Source organism: Triplophysa rosa, linkage group LG1 (genome assembly GCF_024868665.1).
Source record: "Triplophysa rosa linkage group LG1, Trosa_1v2, whole genome shotgun sequence".
NCBI classification, from domain to species: domain Eukaryota; kingdom Metazoa; phylum Chordata; class Actinopteri; order Cypriniformes; family Nemacheilidae; genus Triplophysa; species Triplophysa rosa.
The window spans coordinates 33,703,584-33,723,009 of NC_079890.1; the positions used below are offsets into that span (position 1 = coordinate 33,703,584).

General features: G+C 39.5%; 1 protein-coding gene across 1 annotated transcript in view; it reads left to right on the forward strand.

The window, feature by feature from the left end:
• Positions 1–19,426, forward strand: part of mrvi1 (murine retrovirus integration site 1 homolog) — a 48,378-nt gene that overhangs the window by 4,265 nt on the left and 24,687 nt on the right. The window contains exons 11-24 of the mRNA XM_057343061.1: positions 65–142; positions 219–275; positions 472–531; positions 625–680; positions 1,941–2,034; positions 2,638–2,763; positions 2,851–2,924; positions 3,002–3,551; positions 3,704–3,845; positions 7,120–7,163; positions 10,467–10,551; positions 10,903–11,038; positions 11,389–11,899; positions 17,799–18,017. Coding sequence (XP_057199044.1) covers positions 65–142; positions 219–275; positions 472–531; positions 625–680; positions 1,941–2,034; positions 2,638–2,763; positions 2,851–2,924; positions 3,002–3,551; positions 3,704–3,845; positions 7,120–7,163; positions 10,467–10,551; positions 10,903–11,038; positions 11,389–11,899; positions 17,799–18,017 — 2,232 coding nt within the window. The remainder of the gene's footprint in view (positions 1–64; positions 143–218; positions 276–471; positions 532–624; positions 681–1,940; positions 2,035–2,637; positions 2,764–2,850; positions 2,925–3,001; positions 3,552–3,703; positions 3,846–7,119; positions 7,164–10,466; positions 10,552–10,902; positions 11,039–11,388; positions 11,900–17,798; positions 18,018–19,426) is intronic.

Consider the following 19,426-nt stretch of genomic DNA (forward strand, 5'->3'; position numbering starts at 1 on the left):
CATGCATTGTTGTGTTCAAAAGTGTTCTGTCATGAATTGTATTAAGACACAACGTTTTCCACAGAATGAAAAATTAACAGTGGAGAGGAACGTCACAGAGGAGCGTATAAACAAACTAAAGAGAGAAATCTTTGATTTAAGGGTGAGAGAACGGATGAATCAAGTGTGCTGTTTAGATAGACCAGTCAAATATTAAAACTTTCTGATTATGTTTGCAGGGAGAGCTGGAAGAAATGTATACGGTACTAGCTGTAAAAGACAGGGACCTTACGAAGGTAAGTTTTGAAGTTAAAGTGTGTTCTTTTTTATGATGATATGAAGATTATGCAGAGACGTCTGCCTTCTATGTGATTTACTACATAATGTCTATTCGAATAAAATGAATGCATGTAAATATATAAAACCTAGAAATATGTCTTAGAAATAGAGCACAGATGGTGGTTTCTGACAATATTCATATATTGCACATAGAAAAACATCCTGCTGGAAAAGCTGAAGGACACTCACTTTGAAAGCCAACAACTTATTGAGGTATTTCATTGCTTCTCACTGTGAATTCATATGCTTGTGAAAGAATGGTTTGTGTTATAATGATGTTCCTGTCGTCTGCTAATGTATCTGAAGGGGCTCCAGTCAGAACTGATGAGATTACAAGAGCACTCACAGCAAGCACTCTTCAGGTAAACACAAGAAATCCACCTCTTCTCTTCTTTATTAGAAAAATCTGCTGGAATTTATGACAAGCAGCATAAGAGTCGTTGATGCTTTTCCCATTTGAGCATTTCATAGACACAGGAATGGAGCTGGGGCACAAATTACATGTGTTAAATGAAGTGCTGCTTTTAAAGGGATAGTTCTCCCAAAAATGAAAATTCTGTCTTCATTTACTCACCTCAAATTGTTCTAAACCTGTATAAAGTTTGTTGTTCTGCTGAACAAAAAGAAATATATTTGGAAAAATGTTTGTAACCAAACAGTGTTTTGGCACTATTGACTTTCATAATAGAGACAAAAACTATGGCAGTCAATCGTGCCCCAGAACTATTTGATATTCCACATTCTTCAAAACGTCTTATTTTGTATTCAAGATAACAAAGAAATGAATACAGGTTTGGAACAACTTGAGGGTGAGTAATCACAACAGAATTTTCATTTTTGGGTGAACTATGAATTAAAGCCTGGTGTGTATTAACCAGGAGTGTGAAATACTTGAGTATTTTACTTGATTTGATCATTTATGAAATTTGACTGTTACATAAATACATTTCCAAGTTTTATATAAAAATGAAACATAAATGCGTATCAAAGTAATGTTTCAGGTTCAATACACGCTAATAATATCAACAGCATCTTTGTTTTATTCTGCACTAGTGTTTGTATGACTTTTCATTTGAAATTGAATACCTGTTTATTAAAAAAAAAACGTAAATTTTCTCAAATTTACTGTTTGTATGTAATGTTTTATTTTCATAAGCTTTTGTATGAGTTTTATTTTGAAGTACCTTTTTATTTCATGTAATCAATTCAATGTCATTGTTCATTATGTTTTCCGTCATTGTTCTCAGGTGTGTCTTGTTAATTAGTCTTATTAGTCTTACTATATGTTTTTTTTTTGTTCTGTTTTGATGTTTTTGAGTTGTTGTCATTGGGCGCTTACTGGTTTTTGTTTGTGTGAGTGATAAAAAAACGTCATTTATGTTCTCATGGCCTCCTGCTAAAGCTGATTTTAATTCTGGTCTTCTAACGTAACCGTGTTGGACTCAAGCAGCATAAGGCTGTGAGCATCAAATTGCTAAATACAACTGTCACTCATCTACAAAACTCACCAACACTTAGTTGTGTAGTGTTTTTATTTTAATCCTGACATCCAGTTAGATGTTTCATTGCATAAGCAGATTTCATGAATCTTGCCTAATTTTGTTTCACATCATTCCTGGCAGGTTAAACAAATACAATAGCATCTTTACTGGCCCACAGAGGACAGGTGTGACAAACCATCATTCTCTGCATCATGAGATTCAAGAAGCCCAACCGGTAACAGTCCATCAATTCACATATGTGTGTTAATTCAACTACGTCCGCTTGGGTCCCTGTGGAGTTTAAAAATTTGTTAAAAACACATTGCCCGGATGTCCAAACTGTTGGCCAAAAATGATGCTCAACAGTCTGTATCCCTTCATTACAGGAGAATTCATTTGTTTTTGAACATTTGTTGAACTTTGAGTTCATTTGCATCACGTCTTGTTTGAATTGCATATCAAACTATGTATCTATCTATGTGTGTAATGTGAAAGTTCTGTGGAAAATGACACCAATAAATAGTGAAGGTTTCCAATGTGACCAAAGGTAGGAATCTTGGCTTTCCTGTGGCTCAGTGGTTAGAGCATGGGATCGAACCCAGGGATTGCACATGCTTAGAAAAAAATGTGTAGTATAATGCAATGTAAGTCACTTTGGATAAAAGCATCTGCCAAATGCATAAAAATAAAAAATCTGCAATTTTAATAAATCAACCCCGCATGCTTGTATTTTATGAAACACCGTTATACTACCACAAGCATTAATGTTAAAGATAACTTTTACATTTTGATGAAAAATAAATGTACATTACGGTATTGTCTTTTCTCTCCGTCTCAGAATGTGGCTATGGAGTTGAATACCTCCCTCAGTCAGATTTTGCCCATCATCCCTCAGAGAAGAGATACTGAAAACTTCAAACCTGTTGAATCGTCTCATATACTCCACATGCAACTTTTAGCGACTGTAAGAAAAATACATACAAAAATACAAAAAAAAATTGTTGAGGGTTTTGTTTAAAGTAATTAAAAGAATAAACTTCCTGTTCCTCAGGATGCAACTGAAAAGCGACTCTATGTGCAGGAGCAACGGCATCATGAAGGTTCATGGAATCAGCTGGCGACTTTGTAAGAAATTGTTTCTGTGTTTTGAAGTTGCATTGTGTTGGATGTTTCCGTGCAGTTATGTCTGTCTTCTTTTTCAGATTGAAAGAGTTGGACCTTATTAAAGCTCCACTGGCAGAGGGGAAGATGCTGGCCAGGAATCAGACACAGGAAGCTCACATAGCTGCCGCCATCACCTGTTGGAGGGGTCAGAGCAAAGAGGTTAAGACAAGCCAGACTGGCAGAGAACCACATGAGACTGTGAGAGATGTTGACCGGATGACACCTCATGTGGAAGAGACTACATGTGGGGTAAGGGCGGTTCTCAAAGACCAGGGAACAAGCACCTTCAGAGACTCTGAGGAAACATGGAAGAATGAATTTCGGGATGCGGCTGTGCTCACAGACTCAATAGTAGATGCTGGAGAGGCTGAGCGTTTGGCCTCAGAAGGTCTTCTGGAGGCCCTAAGAAGAGTGGAGAACATAGTAACCCTGGCCTTAAAGGCAGCCCATGTGCTTATGGATGATGAGAAGATGATAAAAGAGAGGATAGAGGCTATCAGCCAGAGGGTGGAGAAGGCTTTGAGCAGAGCTGCAGTCACTGAGAACCAGCTCAATGCCCTGGAGGCATCAGTCTCTGCTAACACAAAGGTAACAGAGTGCTTCTATAGTAACCTATACACTACAGTATGTGAACAACATCAGGTGACCATTTATAAATTAGAATGACACCAAATACATCTACATAATGCAGACTAAACTATTTCTTAAATCACATCTGTATATCTTATGTGTTGTATAAGTTGTCGTCTGCATCTCAACTCTGTGATGGGAGTTCAGTGCCTATTGACCTCTTGTTGGACCACACCCCAGCAGACGTCACTTCCCTTTTTTCGCCCGAACCTGTCACTCAAGAAAACCTCGCTCCTCTTTCATCAGTAAACGGTATTGATTGAGTGATTAAAACACACTGCACCTTTGCTTATCTTTGTAATGATATTACAAGGAACTGTAATGTCTGGCCCTGTGGTGTGCTGACTAGGCACTCCATGATAACAGGAAAGGACATTTGCATTCTAGAGGGATAATACGTGTGATATTGTTAAGACAGCATGTTAAATAATTGGTTAAATGTAAAAATTTGAACATATATTTTCATTCTGTTCAAATTTCAAAGACTGCTTTACAAACCCCATTGAGTGAAATACTGTAAAGGGAACTGTATTGAGAAAAATTTGCTATAAAGTAATAGTGAGTCAAAAAAGACTTCTAAATTTCATTTAGACACTTCTAAATGAAACAGTAACAATGTTCAGTAGACTTATATTTCAGTCTCTATATTTCTGAGATTTTTTTGGGGCCCCCAGACTCTTCTGGAGGCCCCCCGGGGGTCCCAGGACCCGGTTTGAAAACCCCTCTTAAATATTATATTATATTATGTTAAATTATTATTTTAGATGATAGTAGAGATTAGATTACATACGATTACATTCAATTACATTATATTTTTATTTCATATTAATACAGTATTATGTTATATACCATAGCTTAAAGATGTGGTAAAACATGCAATCTCATATTAATCTTGAGTACCTATACAGTAGCATTGCATACTTCGTATTTTCGAAGAGTATTTAGTTTGATAAAATTGAGAAAAGACAGATACAGCTGTACGATTATTTCTGGAAAAAGTCTAGCTCCTGGAGGCGTGCAGGGGGGGCAGGTGGGGCAGAACTACAGCACAAGCACACAATACATCATCGCATTATCCCTGCATAACTGATGATTCACTATAAGTTTGTGTTGTTTACATTATGCACGTACACGCCGATTGCCAACAAAACACAGACATGTGACTTAATTTGACTTACCACGTGCGGTTCATGTCCGGCATCATTTAGCGCTGGGACCTCCAAATCCGGCATTATAACCACCGTTTATATAACATTTATCACCGAAATGCAGTGAGCAAACAAACACAGCTAAACTTCCGTCAGCCGAGTGAAGCAGCATTGATGGGCGTGCTCTTTCTCACGCAGGCTGGTTGACACGTGGACATGCTCTTTCTCTCACGCCCGTGCATGGGTGTGCTCTTTCGCTCGCTGAATGACACATGGGCGTGCTTTTCCGGAAGAATTGTCCAATAAGGGACTAAGAACCCTTGTTACGAAACGGGAATCCATGTTCGACAAAACTTTCCGAAACCTGTACGAACCCTGGCGGAGTGAATCGAGCACAGAAGTACTACGTCATACATTCATCTCGTTTTTTGACAAGTTAACAATGTTAAGCTTGAGAAGCCAGCACGTTTAACAGTGTAAAGAACGCAGAATGCCTGAAATAGCATGTTACCCCATCTTTAACAACTAATTAAAATGCCTTAATATACACGAGCATGTCGATGTCTTTAAATCTTGGACTATTTCAGTAGGTTGTTTTACATTTTATTAAATTTACAAGTTACTGTAATATAATTCAATATCATAATCATAGAACTCTCAATTTTAATTACGTTTCTCAAATAGTTAAGAAGTTTACGAAATATATATCTTGTTTATACTAGTTTGAGCAAAACTGATATTTATTGTTTTAAACTATATTTTTGTATCGTTTGTATAATCCAATAGTAAAGTCTATAAAGTCTTACGATGCTTTTTTTTCTCATGCTGTGTGTGTGTTTGTGTGTGCGTGTGTCTCTTCCTGCTGTGTCTATAGGGAGATCTGTGGCTTTAGCCCAAGCACAGCTGTTTCTAGCGCTGTTTACAGTTCAACCTCATAGAAACGCTCGATTCACATAATGCATCGTATGATAGAAATGCAGGACCTGCTGTGTTTGTTTGCTCTCTAAACAACAGGAGATCTGTTTGTGTGTGTTCATACATGTGTGCATATTTGATTTCTAGCTTATCAAACCATCGCTGTTCTTTCTGCTAATGTGGGTGCTGAATAGCGTTTCATTTGCTTACCAAATGAGTAGTCAAAAGTGAAGTGAAACAGACGTACCATAATTTCACCCAGTATACTGGCAGCCTTAAACATGCTCTGTTTTTTATGGCTTATCTCTATAGCTATGTTACGATAACATTATGTGTAGGCGCTGTGTTTCTACAACAAAAATGTCTAACTCTATCAGCAAAACAGCAAATGAAGAATTTATTTGCAAAAACAGGAACATTCTCAAAAATCGCGTTTTTTTATTGTGTTAGTTAGCTGGTTATTGTAGCTGAATTTTGTATTTTCTGTTGTATTTTTTGAGTTATTATTACTTAATCAAAAAACCCATCTGCAGTTTGATAAATATGACTTGAAATGCACAATAAAAAAATTGAACATTTAGATTATCTGCTTTTGCGATTGAACTCTTCAAATACTCCATTATATTAAATAATATCCATATGCTGTTTTGATGAACCTTAAAGTTAAAAACTTTCTCTGAAAGCATTTGTCAGGTAAAACCTAAGTTGACCAAATCCTACAATGCTTTAAATAAGTGTCTTATTTACGACAAGATGGCATCATATCGTGGCAAGAGAAATATTTTCTTATTTTTAAGCTAGCTTTTAGCACAACAACAGACTTTGTACATCATTCTTAAGAGCTCTCCTTACAACAGTCTAAATAAATGACAGACCCTTCTGTTCTTCTAAAACACTTAAAGTGGACACGTCTGTGATTATTGTTGGATGACATTAAAGCGGCTCTTGTTTAAAGTAACCTGCCTTTAACCCATGCCATGATAGCTGGTCTTTGCTTTATTTGCCAAATTTAAAGTGAATATCTTTCTAATTTAAAACACAAATGAATCTTTGTTACTTGTCATATGCACATGACAACTGCAGGACTGCTGTCTAATTGATACATGGCTCTAAAGGCTGTAAAACAATGAGCCTTCGGTTAGCCAAGTGCTTTCAAGCAGAGGATCAAGCTCCTTATGTAAATGGTTGCCAGGTTATGGTTGCCCTTAGATATGGAGGCAGGGAGAGAGAGAGAGAGAGAGAGAGAGAGAGGGAGAGAGAGAGAGAGAGAGAGAGAGAGAGAGAGAGATGGGAGTCTAAAAGAACTATTGAAAACTCTGTTGTCAATCATGTGTTACGCCTCCTCTGGTGCGTCATGCTGGTGGATGGCCGACTGTTTTATGTGCATTTTAACACTCCTGCATTTGCATGACAGACCCGTGACTTGCAAATAAGCCTGATCTCTCTGTGCTGCATTCAAACAGGTGGCTCGCTTCTGTACACGAGAGCAGAAGACCACAGCGACAAGGTAATACGCAAAGCTTTTTTATTGTAGTCCAATTCAACTTTGATCACGATTAGTGTGCATCATGTTTAAATTCGTAATATTCCATTTTAATATACTGAATTTAATATGAATAATATTTACTGTCTAATATCATCTGAAAAAGTGATTTATTTGTGTAACTTAATGGTGTTTGCTAAGGCAAGCATCTATGTTGCTGCTGTAGTAATGATGCAGCAATGATGCAGTCATTTGCAGCTCAGTTGGGGAAGAATTGCAACCCTTGTACAAAGGTTGTGGGTTCGTTTTTGAGGAATCACGCATGATGAAATCATCAAATGTGTACCTTGAATGCACTTTAAAGTGATAGTTCACCCCTCTTGTCATGTCAAACCATTACGAGTTTCTTTCTTCCGCAGGACACAAAAGAAGATATTTTGAAAGTTGTATTGACCGAACAGCGAAGGCAGCCATTCACTTGCATTGGTTTTGTGTCCATACAATAGAAGTCAATGGCTGCCACCGCTGTTCGGTTGTCAACATTCCACAAAATATCTTCTTTTGTGTTCTGCTGAAGAAAGAAAGCCATACAGGTTTGAAATGACAAGAGGGTGAGTAACTGATGACAGAATTTTCATTTTTGGGTGAACTGTCCCTTTTAGTCAAGTGTCTGCCAAATGCATAAATGTTATGCTTTGGAAATAAGGATTTTTTCTTAACCTCTAATCCTAAAAAATTGAAACGTTGGTGCACAACTGGACCCACAGCGTTTGTGCTGATTTCTGAAATCGTTGGGCTTATTTACTTCTCTAAAAAGTAAACATGCCCAACCGATTCAATTATGAAAAATAGAGGGGTATATGATGGACACCATGTGGTGTGGGCCAGGAAGGGACCACCTAAAACACCCCTAGCAACGTCCTAGCAACCACCACTAAACACCAAAGCAATGTTCTAAAAAACAGTCACTGGTTGGTAACAGGTAGTCGAATGTCACACAAAATTTGCATATCTAAAGAGTTAAGAAAAGCCTTCATCACTTCCTCTTAAGTGACATGTTTTTTCTCAGAAGTGCAGATGCTTCTTGTTAAACTTTATCTTGTGGGTATTGCTGTCCGTTAATTCACTGTAGAAGAGAGAAAGCAGATTAGCAGGGTGTGCAAAGAGACAATTTCTCAGTCTACTAGATTTTGGAACTTTTTTAAATTAGAAAAGGTCCAAACAAGCAGGCTGAGCGGCGCAGAGTCATTCTTCACCCGTGGCTCACTGGAGCATCAAGTAGAAACAGCACACACACACATACACACAGCAGTAGCTGCCTGGAGAACCGCACGAAGCCTTCTCCTTAAATGGTCAAAGCTCCCAGGAGTCACGGAGAGGCTGGTGCAGGGAAAAACGCTGGAGAGAGGAAAAGAAAGAACGTTGAAGATTGAGCTTTGGGGAGAGAGCAGAAAGGCAAAGAGAGCTTTGGAGGAAATAGTGGGCTTCTTTCATCCTTGTTGGCCAATCAGGTAGAGTTTGAGCAAGTTTTTCTTTGCATGAAGTGATTTGTTCTTGCGAGACGGAGGGAAAAGATGCAGATGCTTCCAGATTGAAGTACTTTAATGGATATGCACGGGAGCAAGGTTTCCCGGGAGCTGACATATAATTTTGCATGTGAAAATGGAATGTGGTGGCCTTTTTTTGTGTACAAAACTTTAAAAAATCTCAATGAATTCATTCTGGTCAGGAGAAGTTGCAGTTTGAGATGTAAACAGTTAGTCTGAGACCACATTGGATTCGTAATCTACTTTAAATAGTGTATTGAATCCTAAAAAAACAGAAATGTTATGATGCAATATATTTTATATCCTGCACTTTTTGTTTGACCATTGATATGATTTGCTCTTTTGAACACTCTCAAACCTCGCTGAGGTAAATGTCGATCTTCAGTCAGTTGTGGTTTGTGCCTGTGGTTTTGGTGGTCACCTAAACACACCCCGCCTCTCCGCTCAGTTTGTTTCTCACACGCTCATTGCATTTCCTGTTGTCTCTAACGGTGACCACGCGGCAACCGCTTCCGTTACATTCTTACATACAGTCATTTCGAGGTGGTGGGGGTCAGAGCCTTTACTTTCTCTCGAAGCTGCGTAAGGAGGCAATGTGAGGCAATGCTTAAATCTTCAGAGGACCAAGAGGGACCTTTCTCCCCGAATTCAGTTACGAGAGCCAAAGGCCAGCTAAAAATAGCTGTGGTCAATGAGAAGACCATTCACATTGACCAGAGAGTAAGTGGGGGAGTAATAGGGAGGAAAATCTCAGAGGAAATAATCAAGGTGATTCAATTACACTGTAATATTCATCTGTGTGTCATGCACATCAGAACGTGCTGCAGACTTACTTCGCGACACTGATGCTGTACCATTTGGCATCCTTGGCATCTCTTATATTAACAATGCATACATCAAAAACATAATTTGGTTTTTATCCTTAGAAAGTTGTTTTTTTAAAGGGACCCTATTAGCCAATGTTGCAGGCTAGACTCAAAGGTGCATGATATGTGAAAGCCACAGCTCAACATACCATATGCTTCTTGAGGAAAATGTAAGGTTGCTCTTTCAGTTTGGTTAGGAAAGTAATCTGAGAAGAGTTAAATAAAAGTCACCGCTTGATCTCCATTTAATCTCATTGCTTTCCTGGAGTTTTCTGTTCTCAAACCGTGCCTGTGTATTTATAGGGTTAGGGTTAAAGGGATAGTTCACCCCAAAATAAAAATGTATTCATCATTTACACGCCGTGATGTCATTCCAAACCTGTTTGACTTTGTTTCATCTGCAGAACACAAAAGATGATGTTTTAAGGATCATTGGTAACCAAACAACATTGGCCCCCATTGACTTCCATTGTAAGGACACAAAACCCCTGACACATTTCCCAAAATCATTTTTGTTTTCCACCGAAAAAAAGAGTCATATACAAGTTGCGAATACATTTGGGTGAACTATCCCTTTAAGATTGTTCAGCAAAATAAAGAACTGTGATGAATTTTTTTTTTTTGAGTCAGACTATGATTCATGTCACCATCAAAGTCATGCCAGTATAAAAACTTTTATGTTCCATCACAGGACATCACCAGATTATTTTGATTCTGTGATTTTCAACATCGTTATCTCTTCCGCCCAGCACTAAAGGACACTGTTTTAGTCAGAGTGTTAGGGAAATCCTTTTGATTACATCTCTTTAAATGTCAGAGATGTTTTGAATGGCCTGTGCTGATAAGATAACACACTTAATGATTCAAAAATCATCATTTAAGATACTGTATGCGTGATGTTATTTTTCTTTAAGGTGAGTGAAAACCCAGATGTGTCCTCCTCGGGTCAGGATCCTGGTTCACCGACTGATCTTTGGTTCAGTAGCTCTGTGACTGCAGGTAGTGTCAATATTTCCGAATGTTCTCGCTTTGGTCCACTTAAAGCGATAGTTCACCCAAAAATGAAAATTCTTGTTGGTAACTGAACAACGGTGTTACCCATTCACTTGCTTTGGTTTCGTGTCCATACAAAAGAAATGAAAGGGTACCTCCGTTATTTGGTTACCAACATTCTTCAGAACATCTCAATTGTGTTCTGCAGAAGAAAGTAAGTCATGATGTTCTTTAAGCCCATAAGAATCAAGGTGCCTCGTACGCCTTTGAAACATGCAGCCATCACCAAGCCGTCTTATTCTACCTAAGAACTTTTGTTTACAAAGTTATTTCAGTAATATTGTGTTAAATCATCAGGTTTTTCATCTTCAGGGGGTCAACAGGCCCCTGCTTTGCCCTGTGTTGAGACCCCTCACAGTTTTTTACCGGACCCTTCCGTCGGCACCATCCGCGAGGAACACACGCCACACCACGCAAAGGAGAATGTAGCTGGGTCAGTGTTTACATTCTTTTACATTCTTAAAGGACACGTCTCTCGTGTGTTTATGTAAAATCCTCACACAAAGACCATCTGACGTGAGGTGAGAGTGTGCAGGAACACCAGAGTTTATATTGTCACCCGCCACGGCCCCGATAAATTACTCTCTCTCAACTGTAACATGTAAAACCCTTTTAGCGTAGGCCGACAATCCCACCTGTCAAATCTTAACAAGCACACATTCTTCCGCAGTAATGCAATAGGAAATATCTCTTTTTACAGTTGTTTTGCTTCAGCTTTAACAAATCCGTACTTCTACTTCCATGATTGTTTTGTCTAAAATATATTTTTTAATTCTTTTTAAGGTCAGAACCGCCAGCAAACAATGAGCGCTTCCCATCAACGTCGGGGTGCACCTTAGCTGCTGCACACAAGGAAACGTGTAGGAATCAAGAGGACGTTATATGCTCGGAAACTGTGCGACGGAACGGCGAAAGACAGAGCGAACGTTCCGGGTCCAGCCCAAGTTGGACGTCAGAGTATAGTGATAGAAAAGAGGTCTTAAAACTTTTGAACCAAGGGAAGTCCTTCAAGTCAGAGACCGAACATAACATTATAACCAAACCTTGGAATAACCAAACATTAGATTCATCACCGGCAAGTCAAGCGGAGGATACTAGGACGTGTCGAGAGGGAAGCGAGGAGATCCGCAAGGAGTCGGATTGCAGCGGGAGGAGTCGAGAGGAATCTGAGAGCAGCGAGAAGAGTCAAGCAAGGACACGGAACAGTGAGACTCCAGAGGAACCGAAAACAAGTGACTCAGAAACATCAAAGAATCAGAGCGTCCGAGCCTCTGATCTCTCTGACAGTTCAGGGGTGAGTTATAGTCGTCATCAAACAGTTTGTTGAACCTTGTACGATTCCTTATCCTCAAAGTGATGAGCGTCTTGTTTTTGATAAAAACACATGGTTTACTGAGAAGTCCTTTGCTTAATTTCCATCACCCCTCTGGAATCAGAGAACGTTTTTCCTATTTAGGGAACGTTTCTTTCACAGATTTTTGGTTCTTCTAGACCCCAATTGAGCGAGTGTTGTACTTTTGTTATTGTGAGGGCTTAACCAATTCAATTTACGAATGGGACAACCTTAAAATGTTTGAAATGTCAACAATTGAAACAATTTATAGTAGTAGTGTTTGCTACAGTTTTACTAAGGAAATGGTTTGAAATTCGTACAAACCGCAACTTAAATGTTAAACTGCACATCACACATCATTTTTATCCATGTTTACACTAGAAAGAAGGATACTTCCGATGTAATGTTATTTTAAGCAATCTGATTTATGACTTTTGCCTGATGGATCATAAAATGTGCAAAAGTGTGGATTTACACTAAAGGGGTGACCTGATTATTATATAGACTTGGGGATAGGCTCTTGACTCAGGACAGTAAGCAACTACCAGTGTACCTTAGCAAACACATCGAACTCAGAAGTAGGGCTGTCAAACCATTCATCGCAATTAATCACATCTAGAATAAAAATGTGTGTTTACATAATAAATGTCTGTGTACTTTGCAAATACATTTTGTATTTATAAACACAGAGACGTACACATACATGTATATATATATTTAGGGAATATTTGCATTCATTTATTTTCATTTATTATGTATCATGTAAATGATATATAAACCTTTATTGATTTTTATATTTTTCTTCAATATATACATGTATATGAGTGTTTATAAGTACAAAATGAACATGCACAGTACACAGACATATAGTACGTAACACAAACTTTTATTCTGGTTGCGATTAATTACAATTAAGAAGTGTTCGAAATCACCATAGCAACCACTCATATAACTCTAGCATCATGGCACCACATATTTCAGAAAATCTGCTTTTTGGTGAAGTTTTTTCTAGCCCATTGTTGGTAAATACGTTGGTTCAAGTTATGCTAATTTTATCTGTACAATTGTTGTACATTGTGAATTCTCTGGTGGTCCCTTTGACAACCTATAAATAATGTGAGATTTTCTTTCCTTATAAGACATTGACTAAAATAGATTTACTTTCTTTGAAATTGTCTCCATTTTGTTTGGGTTAACAGGAGGCCAAGAATAGCTTTTGTTGCGTTGGAACGAAATGAAAATGGATTTAATGGAATACGGAATGCGTTCCTTTGGGGGAATAAAGGAGTCTCCCTGTTTCTCGATCTGTATCTCAGGCGAAGCTGTTTATACAACAGCTTGACAGACAAATGACTTTGCACAAGTGAGTCAGCGCCATTTTAATCTAATGCATTAATGAACCGCATATTTTGACGTGTGTGTTTATGGCAGAGATTACTGTTGGAGATAATAGAAAAGTTTGTCAGGACCATTGGGGTAACAGCCTAAATTGAAAAAGTTATTTAGTACTATTGTAACTTATTGGGTGGTCGCTTAGGTATTTTTTGTGGGTTTAGGAAGTTGCTAGGCAATTAATAGGATGATCTGTGTGGTTGCTAGGTTACTACCAGGTAGGGTTGTCACGGTACCATAAACATGTCTTACGATACTAAACCAGCTGAAATATCTCGATACCAAGTAGTATCATGATGCTGTGCCATGTTCATAATTCAAATCTATACCAAAAACACAGATTTAGATGAAACATTTTGTATTTACTATAGTAAACTGTATTATACTTTGTACTAGAATATTTTTTTTATTAACTGTAGTAATTGGATAAATTGTTGCAAATACTGTAGTATACTTAAATATTTACTATGGTAAGACTCAAAAACACTAGTGTCTATGAGTTTTAGTAATTTACTGTAGTAAATACTAAAGTACACTAGATCATTTTTCACGTGGGAACTAATTCAAATGTGGGACAAATGTAATTGATACAGCAGTCTTTATAAAGGGAAATATTAGGCTTACTTTAAATGCAGAACTAAAACGGCCAGTAGGTGGCGTCAATTTTCCACTGAGTTAGTGAATCATTTAACCAACTCGTTCAAATCGCCAATTTGAATCATTATCTCGTCCGAGTCATTCAAAACACACATTCATTTAGGAGATAAACACCGCAAAAAGGCAGATGTAAGTGTTCAAATGAATATTAATGCGCACATACAACATTAACTACGGAAATACGATACTACCGCTTCAAAAATAGAGAGGCATCGCGGGTATTTTGAAGCTTTAGCATCGCCATGCTATCGTAGCACCGGTACACCGTGCAACCCTACTACCAGGATGTTCTGAGTGGTTGCTAGACGATTATTAGCTTATTCTGGTGGTTGCTAAGTGGTTGTTAGGCGATTACAGTAATGTGTAGCTCAGTGGTTAGAGCATTGCACTAGCAACGACAAGGTCATGAGTTCGATCCCAGGGATTGGACATTCAGTTGTGTAGTATAATGCAATGTAAGTTGCTTCTGATAAAAGCGTCTGCCAAATGCATGAATGCAAATGGTTGCTAGGAAGTTTCTGGACGAATACAAGAATTTTTGAGTGGTTGCCAGGCAGTTGCTTGATCGATTATTAGGGTTTCTGAGTGGTTTCTAGGGCGTTGCTATGTGATTACTAAGATGTTCTGTGTGGTTGCTACTAGTGTTGTAGTACTCAAGACCGGTCTTGGTCTCGAGACCGGTCTCAAGACCATTTTTTGATGGTCTTGGTCTTGTCTCGGTCTCGACTGTCTTTGGTCTTTGGTCTCGGTCTTGTCTTGGTCTCGACTACAACACTAGTTGCTACTGTAGGTTGTTGTGGGTAGATGGTGTAAAGTTTTTTTTGATTGTCAACTTAAGTAATGTGCTTTAGAGAACACAGCTTGAAGGCTCTTGGATATGGAAGGCAAATCCTGCCGAATTTAAATAAATACATTTAATTTATATTCGGCAGGATTTGCCTTCCATATGGGAAGAGTTGGAGTCTGAAATCTGCTTCATCTATATCATGATGTTGTTCACTCATTTAGTCTGCTAATAAGAGCCATGTAGATGATGTTGTTGTTGTTGTCAGTGGTACTGACTGATGGGGTTGTTATTGTATATGAGATGCCATCAGTAAATGTTATTTTGCTGCAGGGAACGGTTTCCTCGGAGTATCTCTGGAAGATGAAGCTCAGTGATAGGACAAAAGCCAGCAGGGGGAACATTACATGCAGTGCCGGGTTCAGGGGGGCTAATTTCCCCCCAGATTTTTCTTGGGCCCCTCCAAAAATATCCAGTTGACAATTAAAGTCCCAGTGAAATTAAAAATGACAATTCCAAATTTTTCATGAAATATTGCAGCATTTATTGTAAATAGCTTACCAATGTGGGTCATTCTTTTTTTTTTATTCATGTGCTCTCATAATCCTCAGAGGCCAGAAGTGCATTTTCAGATTTTAACTAAATTAGACGGCTTGGGCGGAGCATCAGTTAACCCTCCCGTGCAACCGTCAGTCTGCTCCTAGTTCCAGGTAAAAATGCCATGGATGTTTTTATAAGAATCCCAGTGAGAAAAAACAAGCCACGCCCACTACTTTTTTCATTGGGAATTCCGTTTCACTCTGAAATGCATCAGAATACAGAAACGAACACAACTTCCAGTTCACGAGGACTTTAAAATAATAAAAAAATTAATACTTCTTATTAAATACTTACAAAAATACTGATTTGTATTATCTATTAAATAATAATCTGTCACTTTGATCACAGAAAAAAAAAATTGCCCAACCAGAATATGTAATGGGCTATATACATGCATGTAGGGTGACCACCACCCAACAAACCAAATGTTGCACAGGTCATTTGTTTGTGTGGGACAATGTGGGAAAACATTGGAAATGCGCAAAACTGTGATATAATGAATGAAAATAATAAAAAATAATGAAAAATAAAAATAATTTGTTATTTAGTCCATTCCAACTACAACATAATTAAGGCATAGATAAAATGTTATATAACATAAAACAATTTTATTGGCAATTTCAATTTAAGGTTCACTATCTCTTTAAATTTTGAGCACAGAGATCAGATGCAGAATTATCATGTACACTTTGAAGATATCCTCAAAAAGTGAAAACTGAAGGAATAAAGAACAAACAAATAATGAAAATGAGTTTCGCTTTTAAATGTATTATTGTTAAATAATGCATTTCATGATTTGCAAATCTTTTTTTTAATACGCTAACCACAACCTACGCTAAACACAGTTTCAAAGCCACACAATTTACGATTGTTTTAGAGACTTTTTATTCGGCAAGTTGACATGGGAGGATCGCCACCCGATCTACTGACAGACGTCACAGCCTCGATGACTGAAATCACTGCTGTCTTCTCATACATTGGATAAAAGTCAGGCTTCAAAAAATAGTTGCGTTTGAATGAGCTCGTTGGACACTGGTGAGCGCCAGGTTTTACACTGCGTTGTTAAATAGTTAAGTAAACACTGGCGCAAACAAGCGTCTCATGTGCGTTTCGGCTTAAAGAACGTGTTTCTTAATGTGACAACTACAAACCACTAGACTGATGAAAATGCGGGACATTTTATCAATATGCGACGTGTGGGACAAGGGGTGAAAATGCTGTGCGGTACAACGCAAAGCGGGACGGGTGGTAACCCTACATGCATGACTTCCACGTTTCATAGGAAGAACCAGTTTTGGCAGGTTGGGGAGACTTAAAGGGGTCATTTTACACGGCTAAAACGAATATTATTGTTTGCTTTAGATGTATTACAATGTGTATACACGATTTAAGGTAAAAAAACGCTGTATTTTCCACATACCGTGCATGTTCATATCTCCTCTTAGCCCCGCCTCTCTGAAAAGCGAGGATATTTTACCAAGCTCATCGCTCTGAAAAGCGAGGTGTGCTATGATTAGCCAGTTCACTACTGCGTAGTGATTGGTGGAATACTGCAATTGTGTGACGGAAATGTAACGCCTCTTACCATATTGGGAACATCAGGTTCCAAAGCAAATTGTACTGACAGGTACGCCCACCTTACTTGCGTGTAGATTTGGGCGGTTTTAGTCAAATCACTCCACGAACTGACATAGATTTGTGGGGGTGTGATTACACGAGGCGTTTCAGGCAGGTCTGGGTGAGCATTCGCTTTTAGATCGAATGCATCTTTTGTTCCGAATTTAAATTTTTGCAATTTCACGTGTCTAATACATGCATGGGCAACTTATAACACAGAAAAGACAAAGAAAAACACGTACTTCCAGCGAATGACTCCTTTAAAGCAGAGAGAAATGGAAAAATGAGATAACATGTTGTACATTGCAGCACACAGCAGTGGTATACAGAAATGCTGTTCTACCGTATTTTAAATGATACTTTCATAAGTTAACATTTCGTTATAACATTCAAATACGGTAGAACGCCGCTTCTTTATACCACTGCTGTGTGCCGCAATGTACAGCATCTGCTAAATTGAACTATTTTCTCATTTTTCCATTTCTCTCTGCTTTAAGTCTCCCCAACAAGAAACTGCCTTGGGTTCTTCCTGTGAAACGTGGAAGTTACGAATGCATAGAGCCCATTGCCCCCCCCAGTCGAGCTAGCCTTGTAAATAAAATTCTGACATTTCCTACCTTTTGAGTTGTTCCAAACTTCATTTAGACATGGTCCATGACTTCATATAGACATGGTTATTTTACCATTGTATTTTTGCTATTCTCTTTGTATACTTCCCACTGTTTTCAGTAAGCATTAAATATCATGCTCACAGTATTATTTTTGTAAGTCACTGTGACTATATATGTGTTGTGTGTACTCTTTACGTAGGAGCAGGAGAACAAGTCTACTGTATGTCAATCCAAACGCTGGCGAGGTGAACAGCCTACACTAAAGAGAGCTCGTAGTGTCACAAAAGAGTCTGTTGCCACTTTTATCTTCCCTCACACACGCTCTCGGCCCCCTCTCACCCCTGCCATGCCCACCCTGCCAGAGGAAGAGGAAGATTCTCCAGAGGAGTTCGACAGTACATCCAGCTCTCCCTCCACAGTGAGTTATATATTCATACTGGACCAGCCCGTGACATTTCAGGTGTAGCTCTGGTTATCACAAAATGTCTAACCGTAGAGATGATATCCAGTATAACTCAGCTAGGGATTAGGTTTAAGATTTAAGAGGGACAGTTCATCCAAAAATAGAATTAAAACCTGTTTATGAGTCTTTTGTGGAGCACAAGATTTACAGTTCACCCAAAAATTAAAATTCTGTCTTCATTTACTCTTCCAAATCTGTATATATTTCTTTGTTCTGATGAACACAGAGAAAGATATTTGGAAGAATGCTTGTAACCAAACAATTCTTGGCTGCCACCACCAAGTTCTTCTTTTCAAACAACTTCAAAGTCTGTCAGGGGTTGATGTTTCATTTGAGCCTTTCTGTTTTTCTTGAGTGAGAACAATCATGCAGTGACTCATTAAAGTTGACGCTCAAAAAAAGATATCGCTCTTTATATTAAACTTAAGAGATCTAATCCAGAAACAAATCTAACCTGCTTCTAACTAAACAGTTTTAAGGACACAGTAACTGTGTCAGTTCAGCCTTGCTGTACATTTCTGGATGTCACGTAATATAATTGTCACAATGAGCTGAGGGGGAACAAGGAGTGGATCCACTTGCAGTCAATGGTGTTTACTATAAAGGCCCATGAAGGGGAACAGGACCTGGGGCATGGAGCAGAGGCGGACCTGGGCCTTGGTGGCCATCTGAAGGCCAGGGAGGCGCAGGCTGGTCTGGAGACCAGGGAGACGCAGGCCGGTCCGGAGGCCAGGGAGGCACACAGGCGAGGGCTCTGGGAAGCACACAGGCGAAGGCTCTGGAAGTTCTGGAAGACCTCTGGAAGGTGGGACGGGACCGGCTCGAAGACCTCTGGAAGGTGGGACGGGACCGGCTCGAAGACCTCTGGAAGGTGGGACGGGACCGGCTCGAAGACCTCTGGAAGGTCGGACGGGACCGGCTCGAAGACCTCTGGAAGGCCGGACGGGACCGGCTCGAAGACCTCTGGAAGGCCGGACGGGACCGGCTCGAAGACCTCTGGAAGGCCGGACGGGACCGGCTCGAAGGTCTCTGGAAGGCCGGACGGGACCGGCTCGAAGGTCTCTGGAAGGCCGGACGGGACCGGCTCGAAGGTCTCTGGAAGGCCGGACGGGACCGGCTCGAAGGTCTCTGGAAGGCCGGACGGGACCGGCTCGAAGGTCTCTGGAAGGCCGGACGGGACCGGCTCGAAGGTCTCTGGAAGGCCGGACGGGACCGGCTCGAAGGTCTCTGGAAGGCCGGACGGGACCGGCTCGAAGGTCTCTGGAAGGCCGGACGGGACCGGCTCGAAGGTCTCTGGAAGGCCGGACGGGACCGGCTCGAAGGTCTCTGGAAGGCCGGACGGGACCGGCTCGAAGGTCTCTGGA